Here is a 12,750-nt window from a genome sequence, read left to right as displayed (position 1 = left end):
ATGAACTTCATTTCCTGTGTGTAGTATTTTCTTTTCCTTCTCTGGGAATGAACTGTATATGAAATAAGCTTCTACCTGCTGCTCTTAACTTTCCCAAAGCTAATGTGGGAGGGTGCTTTTTGCTCTTGTTTGAAAATGAAGAAAGACCCAAGTTTTACTGGAGGAAAATGGGTACAAACCCTCCAGAAGATAGCTGTTCCCAGCAGCTTTCTGGCGGATGAGCTCTGAGCTTCCTGTGTCTGTCTGTATTCTGCTTCTGAGAGAACCTTCAGATTGTAAGCCTTTTTTGGCAAGTTTGTGTTTTGTCTTTTGTTTTTAAGCTCTTCTGATACTTTTCTATGAATGGCTGTGACACCACCAGAGCTGCTGAATACTTTTAATCACAAAAGCAAGTGTGTAGCTTTAGGCCACTACTGGTGAGGAAACCAAGTGTCCTCTGTGCCTTCTTTCTTGCTGTGAACTAATTTAAAGACATCCAAAAAAAGAAACTCTAAGGACTTCCATCCAGATACAATAAGAGGAATATGTGCATTTGCAAAGGTCAAAGGTCTTGTCTGGAACTCAGCAGCAGCTGTGAATCTATTAAGATTTGCTGACATAACGACATAAAGACTTTGCTGAAGTACAAAAGAAAAGTGAAGACTTCATCAGCTCATAACTCACCAAGAGACAAATACTAACCTTGGAAAATTATTTAGAGTTCAAGCGGTTGTTTGTTTATTTGTTTAATATAACTTTCTGTGGATGTGTGAAAATTGAGGGACACGGAGAGGCGGCTTAACGGTGCAGGTGAAAGTGCCAGTTGCTGCTTAGTACCACATTCTACAAAAGCTTCATTACTTTATTTGATTTGGTTGCTAAGCAGCCACTGGGCAAAGCCTAAGCCTACTGGGTACCGTTGACATGTGAGGAATTAGTGCACATACTCTAACTGCTAAATGGGGAGAAACAAACCCTAGAGCAGGAAATGAAGAACAGCAAAAAGGTTGAACTGAAATCAAACTTGGTCGACAACTGTATTTGAAACATTCCAGGAAGGTTACTCTTTGTCAGACTTGCCTGGGGGGTGTTTGCTCAAAACTTCTATTTAATAAATGAGCACCTGACTTACCACCTCTGTTATCCCTTTATTACAGCACTGAAAGCTAGTAGCAGCCTGGTGTGGGGTATACCTGTAATCCCACTACTGACAGGAAGGTTGGAGGGCAAGGCCTGGCAAGGCGACCTAGTGAGTTCAAAGCCAATCCAGGCATCTTATCAAGACATTTCAAAGGGAAATTTGGTAGCGTTTGCCTAGCATATACACATTGTTAAATCCAATCCCAGTACCACTACCACAGAAAGAAAAGGCTAGTGACAGTTTCAGAAGCCCCTCTGAAAACCTAGCAGTTTTGCCACTTTCTCAAAGGCAAGATATTAGCAAATGTGTATGTCCTGGCTGACCTAACCAGCCTCACCACAGACCTTTAGAGCAGTGGTTCTCTATCTGTGGGTCACCTAAGTCCATTGGAAAAGTTTTTTTTTTTTTTTTTCTTTTTTTTTTTACAGCTCATAACAGCAGCAAAGTCACAGCTATGAAGTAGCAACAAAAGATAGTTTCATAGCTGGGGTCACCACAATACAAGGAACTGTATTAAAGGGTGGCAGCATTAGGAAGGTTGAGAGAACCACTGCTCTAGAGAGGCACCCTCAGTCTGTCCTCAGAAGACAAGTCTCAAGGAGTTCTTACTCTAATTATACTCCTTTATGGCTTCACTATCCAATCTAAATAACAGACCTTTTAATAGTTTGCCACCATGTCATTCTGCTTCCATACCTATGACATGCAGGATCTCAGCTTAGGTTCATTTCCCTCTGATACCTAAACTACAGGCAACTGGACAGCCCACAAGAGCCTGTGGACTTCACCACTACCCAGCAGCTCATCTTCTAGACACTCTGAAATGTAATCTTTCTCACCCAAATTCTCTTGCTTCCCATGTTTCACTCAGGTGGCATGGGTCAGATTCCTCACTTGTAAACTTTTCTCCCTTCACCCCATTTAAGGAAGAGGTCCCACCATTCCCAAATGAACTCCTCTACCTTCTTTGCTTTCTCCCTGTCCTTATTCATTTTCTCCTGAGTTCCACCTTCCTCTTAGGTTGTCTGACATAAATTCTTTTGCTTCCATATTTCTTCATTGATGCAGTCTGGTTTCTAAGGTTTTGAAACCTTTTCTAGTTAATGTCACAGATATTCATACTGATTAGTTGGCCTTTCTTTCACCCAATATATAGTCTTACCCTAGTTCAGTCTGACCTGTAGCTTCCAGTCCTCAGACTTCTGTATGTTGGTATAACGTGAGTTTCACCCCCTAGGTTATCTTTCTTGCTTTAATTTGGCATCACTGTCTAAGGCAGCTTGTCTCTCTCTCATTGAAATGCTCTTGATTCCTTGATCCCACTTCTAGCTTTTCTTTTTACCTAACCATCCCATCAGTTTTACTTCTAAAGATTTGGCTTTTCCAGAACTTGGTCTCATCAAATGTCACTTTCCTGCATAGTTTTGGGTTTCCTGTTTTGGTGGTGGTGTTGTTTTCATTCATAATGTCAAAGTTACAAGCCTTTGGAATTTGTGTGTTTTCTTACACACCAAGGATCTCTCTACGTCTTTCTAGATCAGCCCCAGGCCTAATCTTATGTTCCTTTCTGTATTTATCTTGCAACTAATACTCCTTATATAACTATTTAGAAATCTTGGTTTCTAAAGGGACAATACCCAACACATGCTTCCACCGAATTACAAATGCCTGGTATAGTGCACACCCTCAAAACACATGACTTTCTTCCTCTGTCCACACAGCTCCTGGTTTGAAAACCCGGATTGGATCCCAATTCTGATGCTGGCTGCGGAGGAAAACGGAATTATAAAGTCAATTAAAGAAGTCGTTGATTGGTGAGTCACACAGTGTAACGGACCCTTAAAGCTCCTATTTGGTCTTTGACCAGCTATGCCTTTAAAACGAACATATCGGACCACAAATATCTTATGAAGCCCTTCAGCCTCGATTTTCCACGTTTTCTGGAAAGCTACGAAACTGCCGCAAACTAATAAGGAGATCAAGCCAAGAAAATCGATAACGCATGCGCATTTCCTCACTTCAACGATCTTCCGGTCCACCATGAATAGCTGTCCCAAGCAATGCCTATTTCCTGAGGAATCATATTAGTCTCCGCGTGTCATCTTGCCTCATTTTTTTTATATCTGCGTTTTTTACTTGTGCTGAACAAAATAAACTGACTAATGAGATGCCACAAACACAAAAGCGATGCCTATTTATTTTAAACAGGCGCAGTGAGGGGCAGCCTGATTTTGGAAGTGGGGAAGAGGTCCTGCTGCGGGTCCTTCCGGGGGTGACATTCAGCCGGTGGTTGGGGAGACGTACCTTCCACCTTAGACCATGGCCAAGTTCATCCGTAACTTCGCAGAGAAGGCACCGTCGATGGTGGCCGGTGAGCGCGGCCCGGGGGAGGTTCGCGAGGGGGGCGATTGTGCTTCGGCCCCAAGGGGCCCGCGGGCGTTGGGAGAGCCTCCGGAAGGCAACTGTAAAACTGCAGCCTCGCCTGCTTGGCCCCCGGCTGCTTAGGGCGCACGAGCGCGGCCGGGAAGTGGGTCGCGTGATTCTGCCGGGCCTCACTCCGCTGCGATCGCCATAAGACCCCCTTACGGTGCCGGGAGAGCTGGGAAGGGGCGGACCGTAACAGGGGAGAGGTCACACATCAGACCTCATAGCTGGCCGGGGTCTCGGCGAAGTATTTGAAAATCATCAGAATTTTTTAATTAAAGCTATGTTTGCTTTCCATCCTGGTCAGATCCTAGAGAATTCTGCGTCCGACAAAGGGAATTTGGAACGCGGGGATCAATATCCCCGCCCCAGTCAGCATAGAAAGTGATTCCTGTCAGCAGTAACCTTCAGAACGGTGGTTTGGCATTCGTGGGGTTGTTTTGTTTGAAATTACTGGTAGACAAGCTTGAGCAGTGTATTGTATATCGATACAATTCTCTTCTGAGTAGCAGAAATTATTGTATTTCTGAAGCAGGAGATTAAGTTTACATTTTCTTTGCTGTATTGTAGTAAGAAGCTGAAGGTCAGGTTTCTAAATATTGAGATTTGGTTATAAAATGTGAATCGAAGGTGGCATATTTTTTAATGATTTATTTTATTTATATGAGTACATTGTAGCTGTCTTCAGACACACCAGTAGAGGGCATGGGATCCCATTACAGATGGTTATGAGCCACTATGTGGTTGCTGGGAATTGAACTCAGGACCTCTAGAAGAGCAGCCAGTGCTCCTAACTGCTGAGCCATCTCTCCAGCCCTAGAAGGTGGAATTTTTAAAATGTGTAATTTTGAGCTTTCGAACCTGTTTTGCGGTGTTTGGATATTTAGTAATTCACTTTTTTTTCCTCACCTTCATCACTTGCCAGACAATATGAGTATTGAAACCCTTAAAGTGCCAGAATCTATAAATACTGGGTTCCTTCTCTTGAAAACCTAGGCTGCCAATAGCTGTTTTCCAAAGAATTTCTTTAGTGAAATCCTTAGGTGATCTGCAGCAAAGTGCTGCAGGTTTACACCAATGAAACCAAAAAGCTTTGACATTTGAATGTTGGTGGTTTGAGGTCCTATTTTTAGTATTTTGTAGGAAATATTTTCCCAGCTATGTACTTTTCGAATCTCTTAGGTAGCTTGTATTCAGGAATTTAAGGCTGGTTTTATTGATAAAATCCAAAACAAAAGACATTGCCAAGGTAAATTTGGTCACGAAACACATAAAGCCTTTCCACTGCTGTAAGATAACTTGTTTTTCCAGAAGTACTGGGAGACTCTGAGGAACGGAATGATGGTAGACTTTGCTCTATTGTATAGGCTTGTGTATTAAATGTGAACGTTAAAAGTATTTGGTCAGACTGCTGACTCCATCTCTTAGTTCCCTACGGCATGAAGAAAGAAGTCGGTAATTTTATTATCATACTTCCCCAGAAAGGTCAAGGTCTGTTTTGTTTTGTTTTTGTTTTTCTTAACTAAACTGTAAGTTTTATGTGGACTTCACCAGCTTTTTTTCCACTCTGAGTCTGTGTATATTCTGATCTAGGGACAACCTTACAACTAGCTGTCTTGTGTCCCCAGTCTCCCCTTCCTTATATCTGATCTTTGCTTTCATGATTTGGCCACTTGGAGGTGTCTGTCTAGATATCCTGAAGAATGTTCTCCAAACTGGTTATCTTGGTTTCCCTAATGATTAGCCTGGAATTAGGGATTTTGACGGATCGCCCTGATGACATATTAAGTGACCGTGATGTGCGTACCCATCTATTGATCTGAAAGTCTTCCAGTGTGAGGTTACTGCTCGAACTTTTGGCACCTCTTCTTTTTGGGTGGTTTCATACATTTATATAACAAATTTTAGTCATTTTCATGTGCATACTTCCCTCTCCTGGAATTCTCAGCAAATCTACCTCCACCTTCATTCCCCACCCCTCAGAAACGAACATTACAATTCCGTACTGGTAGTGACCAGCCTTATGTGTCTACACCCATTCTTTCCAAGCAAGTAACCAGAGCAGGAGGGTTTTCTGTTAGAGTGGCGGGTGTGTTCATTTTCTACATACATTAAGTGGAATTCTGTGAGAAAGATCTGTCTCTACTCCATTTCTCTCCCTCTCCTTCTTTCTCTTCCTCCCTCTCTCTCCCCCTCCCTCCTTCCCTCTCTCTCCTTCCCCCTCCCCCTCTCTTCTTCCTTCCAACCTCCCTCTCCTTCCCTCCCTCCTGCCTTCCCTCCCTCTTGTCTGTTATTTCAGTTGTACATAGCACTGGCTCTATTAAACAATGGAATTCACAGATTACTGTCTAGGTTCTGGGTTTGTTCCTTACTGCTAGAGTCCATTTCAAAGTTCTCTCAGTGAACTGGTGTCTGAGTTTAGTTTCTTTTGCTGTGATAAAACACCAAATGCCCTCTTCTGGTGTGTTTGAGGATAGTGGCAGTGTACTCACATACATAAAATAAATGAAATCCTTTTTTTTTTTTTTAAACTGGAATTCTGCATTTTTTTTAGGTTTATTTATTTATTTTATGTGGGTACACTAACACTCTCTTTAGACACACAAGAAGGCATCAGATCCTATTACACGTGGTTGTGAGCCACCGTGTGGTTGCTGGGAATTGAACTCAGGACCTCTGGAAGAGCAGTCTGAGCTCATAACCACTGAGCCACATCTCCAGCCCAACAAAATCTTTAAAACAACAACAGCAAACCACCGTGACCAAAGGTAACTTGGGGAGGAAAGGGTTTATTTCATTTTTACAGTTTGAAATTCAGGTAAGAACCTAGAGTCGAGTGTCCTTTGCTGGGTTGCTCCCCGTGGCTTGTCCAGCCTGCTTTTTATAGCACCTAGGACCGCCAGCCTAGGAGTGGACCACCCTGAATGAATTGGATCCTCTCACATCAGTCACCAAGCAAGAAAATGCACCACAGGCCAAACTGGTAGGGGCATTTTCCCAGTTGAGGTTCCTTTTTTGGTTTTGGTTTTGGTTTTTTGAGTTTTTTTTGTGGGGTGGTTGTTGTTGTTTATGAGACAGGGTTTCTCTGTGTAGCCTTGGTTATCCTGGAACCACTCTGTAGACCAGGCTGGCCTCGAACTCAGAGGTAATGCCTGCCTGCCTCTGCCTCCTGGGCACTGGGACTAAAGGTGAGCACCACCACTACCCAGCCAGTTGAGGTTCTTTCTTACCAAATGTCTCTAGCTTTCATTAATTTGACAGAAAACTAGCCAGCACAGCAGGTATTCAGACACATATCTATAATTACATGTTAATCTGAAATATAATATACTTGTTTCTAGGGCTAAAGAGATGGGTCAGTAGTTAAAAATATGTGAGTACACTGTTGCTCCCTTCAGACTCACCAGAAGAAGGCATCAGATCCCATTACACATGGTTGTGAGCCACCATGTGGTTGCTGGGAATTGAACTCAGGACCTCTGAAAGACCGACTGCTCTTAACCACTGAGCCATCTCTCCAGCACCCCCCCCCCCCAATTTTTTTTAATTAATAAATAAATAAGCCAAGTGATGGCGGCAGAGGCAGGTAATCTCTGGGAATTTGAGGCCCCTCTGGTTTTTGTGCCCCTCTATGTACATATATGTAAACCTAACCCAGCAGCATCAGATTCCTGCCCCCTCACCATACATGTCTGTTTCTATATGTTTCTGTGGCTGTCTGCTTTAACTTCATCCAAGATCTTGTACTTGCACTACCACTGAGCTACATTCCCAGACCCTGTATTGATTTGGAATAATGACTACATCAAGGAATTTCAGCTTAATATTAGTTCTGGGATGTTTTGTTTTATTTTCTGAGATAGAGTTTTTCTTTGTTCCCTTGACTGTCCTGGAACTCACTGGTAGACCAGGCTGGCCTTGAACTCACAGAGCTCTGCCTGCCTCTGCCTCAGTACTGGGATTAAAGTCGTGAGTCACCACCACCCAGCACAAATTCTAGTTTTGTTTGTTCTTACCAATACATGTAAATTTTATCTTTACTGAGTACACTGTTTGCAAGGGGAGCAGCTGTACTCTGGTGAGAGATTTAAATCAGCATGTATCACTAAGGATGCCAAAAACGAATGGATACTAACGGTATAATTCCATCTGGACTTGTGGCCAATATTGTGATGAGTCTCAAATCTTATTGTTAATGCTATTCTACATAGCTTCTTCCCCTTCTGGACCCCCTTCTCTTCAAAATCTGGTGTTTCTACAAAGAAAAATATGCTTCTGTCTTTGTTTGCAAATCTAGCTACGAGTAACTTTACACTTAATTAGATTTGCCATTCAAAGGTGAATAACAGTACTAGCTGGCCACTGGTGAGTCCTGACATAATTAACTGACATAATAAGCTTAGAGCTTCCTGCCTGGCTGAGTGTCCCTGTGACACAGGTGCTCTGCATCTTTAAAAGCCTCTTGTTACCAGGGAGCAGCAGCTCTGACTTTCACACTGGGTGCACATTCAGTCCAAGCAATGAGTGGATGTGATACATGAATAAATATTTGTGTCCAGCCCACACATCTGCTTCTCTCCGTCTCTAGTGAGTTCATCCTGGGTTTTTTGTTTTGTTTTGTTTTCCAGCTGCCGTGACTTACTCGAAGCCTCGATTGGCCACATTTTGGCACTACGCCAAGGTTGAGCTGGTTCCCCCAACCCCTGGTGAAATCCCTACAGCTATTCAGAGCGTGAAAAAAATAATCCAGAGTGCTAAAACTGGTAGCTTCAGACACCTTACAGTTAAGGTAACTATATGCTAAATGAAAAATTATGTTTGTGATTGAAAAATGTCTTTCCTGGAGCTATTTCCAGTTCTTTTGATTAATAAATGTATTTTCCAATAAGGCAAACTGCAACATAATGAGAGATTATCTCTTTTTTGGCTGCCAAGGAAAGACATTTTCTTTTCTCATTTTGTCATCTGGATAGAAGTAACCCAGCTGTTCTTTGTCTTGGTCTAGTTGTGGTTGTAGAGCAAAAAGATGAGTGTCCTGAGTAACTGGGCACCTCACGCTCCTTTTTAATGTCATCTAGTATATTATAACATGCTGATACAGTTTTAGGGCTTTGTTTTCTTTCAGAAGATTTATTTGTTTTATATGCATACACTTTATTTGTCTTCAGGTACACACCAGAAGAGGGCATTAGATCACATTACAGATGGTTGTGAGCCACCGTGTGGTTGCTGGGTTTGAACTCAGGATCTCTGGAAGAACAGTCAGTGCTCTTAACCGCTGAGCCATCTCTCCAGCCCAGGGCTTTGTTTTCTTTTTGGTCCTAGAATTATCTCCATTTCAGCTCATGACATCTAGAGTTATTAGGGGGAGCAAAATGCCAAAATCTGGGTTTTCACATTTCATGTAGATTAAAGGCTATAAGAACTGGAACTTGATTTTTAAGTACACCTGATGTCTAGTAACTGCTGTGGCCATAACCTTTGCCTAGGGAAGGGTGCCAGTCAGGAGACTTCAGTGCCCCCTGGTCTATCTGAAGGAGGAAAATGACCTCCAAAAATGCTTTTATTAATAGTAGTAAAATGGTCTAGTTTGTTTATAGAAGGGTTTTTTCCCCCAACTTGAGTGTGAACTTCTGAGTTAGTATTTGCACAAAACAATGTGTTGTAGAACCATGTGTGATTTGCTTTTATTTTTTGTTTGTTTTGTTTTGTTTGTTGGTCAGGAACATAACATGAATACTGAACACTTGGAAAAATTAAACCAAATGGTAGTGAAAGAAGGAAGAAGACAGTCCTTCATCTTAGACAGAAGTGTCTGTTCAGAGAGAAGCCTTCCTATGAATGCCCTGTCTAATGTGTGAGCCACTTCCAGGATGTGGGTTCTTTTAGGGCCCATAAAGTGTCTCATTAAATAATAATGAAAGGGTTAAACCAGTTCAGGCCTTTAAAGATCTCTTTGAAATAGTTTATGAGCTCAGACCCGTTTACCTCACAAAATTGAAAGGTCAAGGTTCTCAGAAGTTGAGCATTGAATATTAGTAATTCCTATCTTGGACTAAAGCTGTTCTGTAGTTTTAAATAGCATCCTTACATTTTCTGTAATCCTGAGAGGAAACAGTTTTTTGTTTGTTTGTTTTTTAAAGTGCCTTAAAATTTGTGCTTTTTCTTTTCCAGGAAGCTGTGCTGAATGGCTTGGTGGCCACTGAGGTGTGGATGTGGTTTTATATCGGAGAGATCATAGGCAAACGTGGCATTGTTGGCTATAATGTTTGAAGACCAATCTTTAGCTTCTGATTTAAGTTCTTATTTGAATATTCTTGGACCATGTGTAATGAGACTGCAATCTGAATAAAGTCCTAGCTGTGAATAACAGTGTGTTCTCTGTCAAATACTGCACACTAACAGTATTTCCTGAGAGTAAGTCGAGTTGTCTTTGGCTTTGTTACATTGGTACAGGTGTAAGTGTGTGTCTGTTTAACCTGCAATTAGGAAAAGCAGATGTGAATATATCAACCTGGTACATGAAAAATATTTAAATTCAAAGCCAGGTAGTGGTAGCACACACTTGTAATCCCAGCACTCAGAAAGCAGAGGCTGGTGATCTCTGAGACCACCCTGGACAACAGAGCAAGTTCAGTACATCCAGAGCTACACAGAGAAACGTCCATCTTCCCCACCCACCCCGCCACCCCCCCCCCAAAAATGTCCGTAAGCCTAGTAGTTGGGAAGCTCACTCCAGATTTTTTTGTTTGTTTTTAAAGATTTATCTTACGTATATAAATACGTAAGATTTATATACAGTGTCTGAAGATACACTGTAGCTATCTTCAGACACACCAGAAGAGGGCATCAGATCCCATTGCAGATGGTTGTGAGCCACCATGTGGTTGCTGGGAATTGAACTCAGAACCTCTGGAAGAGCAGTCAGTGCTCTTAACCACCGAGCCATCTCCCCAGCCCCTTCTCCAGATTTAAAGCTAACTGGCTAAAATAAACAGTGATTAGCATCAGTCTGTGGAGCAGCTCATGAGGATGTGACCACTGTTGCAGACCCTGCAGTCTCTGGTTGGCTCAGGTGTGATTCTAGCCCATTGTTAATCTTTGCCACTGATAAGATGGTTGGTTATACATTGTAAAAGTCATCTGGGCCACAGTACAGTCATGTTCCTTCAGTAGTAGTGTTTAGCTTTTGTCCTTTTAATCCCACAGTTACATCCTGCAATTGGAACACAGCTTCTATACCTTAATGAAGTGATACAGCACTTCTAGAGATGAGCGGCAAGGTCTTTATGGAGTCTGCTCCTCTGAAAATACAGGAGCACAAGTGATTCAAACTAAAGTCACCCTGTTTCTGGAAGTATGTCATTTAAATTGCAGAGCAAAGGACTGTAGAGATACTTTTCCATGTAGTGCATAACTAGTGAAGATAACCAGGAGAAAAACACAGCAAAGATAGGAATTCAGCCAGTGCCTGCTGTAACTGAAGCTCAAGTGGTTTGTCATACATAATGCTCCCTTTTTTTTTTTTCTGAAAACAAGCTTTATTTAAATACATTATATAACATTAAAACTGGAAAGGAAAAGAAAACCAAGACCAGTTTGTTCTCTCACATGGCACTGGGCAGTGGCTCATACTGAGTTGAAACCTCCACAGCTAGCCACACGACCAATGGCATCAGCTTGGCATTTCTTCCCTTGTCATAAGTTTAACTGATACTAGGCTGGCCTTACCCTTCATGTTCCAACATCCCTTGGCTAGGATAGATTTGCTTTAAAAGACTGCCCTTTCTGAATTCTGCCTACCTGGTCAGACTCCAGGGGTTCTCCCTCTCATGACACAGCTGGGGCAGTGTTACCCATACTCTCGTCACCTGGTCTGTCCAAGTGGTGACACTCTTCTAGGGCAGGGGACTCTATAAAGGGAGTCACAAGGAACTTCTGGTCAGACATAGCCTCCTGTGATTTTGGGGTTCTTGGCTTTTCTGAAACCTTGTTATTGCTTTGTTTCCGGGTGGACACTGCCAGGACTTAGTGCTTGACCTGTTAAAATGAGGGACTCGGAGACGACACAGCACGGCTCTTTTCAGTTTGTTGCATGAAGGAGTTACACTAGTCCACGTTAAAAGCGGACCCCAAATGATTACCTTATACAAGCTGTGAGGTTTTTGAACTTGGGTCAGGGGAAAGAAGGGAAATTCTACTCATTGCAAGGAAATCTCCACTTAAGCTTCTGAGAGCCACAGGCACATAAAACCCAGGAACCTTCAGCTGATCGCCCTTAGCCAGTCCAGCCTATCAGGAACTGGAATTTGTCCTTGCGTTGGTCACCCTGTAGCTGAGTTACTCCTCCATATTCTGGGTGCTCAATTACAGGGCCATTGCAGGCACATTTCTTCTTAAATGCCCCTAGTTTATTGTAATCATCATTGATCCCTTGAACAGTTGTAAGGGTCTTCCGGCCGTTTCTCTGTTGAATTCTTATATGGATATATATAAGATTATATAATCCTCAGTACCAACAGGAAGCAGGTCATCAGCCTTGCAAAGGGGTGGAAAGAGTGGAGGTTCTGGATAGTGGACGTACGATATGATTCCTTTTCCTCAGTGGAAACGGCCTGTGGAAGGTGGCTGCAGGACAAGGCAGGTGGTGGGACAGAGGAGGCTCAAGGGGGAGGCAGCTCAGTGACTGGGGCATAATGCTCCTTTATAAAGCAACAGTCACACCAGAAGACAGTCTTCTCTACTACTTCCTTCTTCCCCACAGCACACCTCTGTGACTCACACTGATGTCTGCATCTTCTTAGATGAAAATAGCTGTGGGCTGCTTGTAGTGATCACGGGTTTCACCAGGCTCCTTGCCCACATCGCTTCCAGATACCTTGCCTCCTTGCAGAGAACTGTTTGGAGTTTCATGGAATTTGTGAAGACTGATTGCTAGGTTTATGTTGTATGTAGTTTAGTTGTTTATGTGTACCACCTAGATTCTAAGTACTTCTAAGCATAGAAAGCTGTTCATGACTGTTCCCTGTTGGGAGAGCTCTGTCTGATTTTAAGATGAGGACCGTGGGAGATAAACTTGAACGAGGCTAACCCAGACTATGTTGAGAAGGTGGGCCAAAAGAAGCTTTCTGGAGATAACCTAAAGAAAACCTCAAGATTGAGGCAGTAGGTTCAAGAATATGACGCCAATCTAGGTTACTTAGAGC

The 12,750-nt window shown here is 42.7% G+C and overlaps 1 protein-coding gene and 1 pseudogene across 2 annotated transcripts; one reads left to right on the top strand and one right to left on the bottom strand.

Moving 5' to 3' along the window:
* Positions 1-3,359: 3,359 nt before the first annotated feature.
* On the top strand, positions 3,360-9,910 carry ATP5MG (ATP synthase membrane subunit g). Its single transcript, XM_080930685.1, has 3 exons — positions 3,360-3,491; positions 8,173-8,333; positions 9,719-9,910. The coding sequence occupies exons 1-3, from the start codon at positions 3,440-3,442 to the stop codon at positions 9,815-9,817; spliced, it is 312 nt and encodes a 103-aa protein (XP_080786811.1). The 5' UTR covers positions 3,360-3,439; the 3' UTR covers positions 9,818-9,910.
* A 1,779-nt stretch (positions 9,911-11,689) lies between these two features.
* Positions 11,690-12,409, bottom strand: LOC308431223 (eukaryotic translation initiation factor 1-like; annotated as a pseudogene). Its single transcript has 2 exons — positions 12,327-12,409; positions 11,690-12,172 (listed from the first exon to the last, which is right to left on the bottom strand). The product of its transcript is annotated as a eukaryotic translation initiation factor 1-like (transcript).
* Between the last annotated feature and the right edge of the window lie 341 nt (positions 12,410-12,750).

The sequence above is a fragment of the Micromys minutus genome, assembly GCF_963924665.1.
Source record: "Micromys minutus genome assembly, chromosome: 16".
NCBI classification, from domain to species: domain Eukaryota; kingdom Metazoa; phylum Chordata; class Mammalia; order Rodentia; family Muridae; genus Micromys; species Micromys minutus.
The sequence above is the reverse complement of the archived record's forward strand: the minus strand, read 5'-3'. Positions and strand labels throughout refer to the sequence as shown.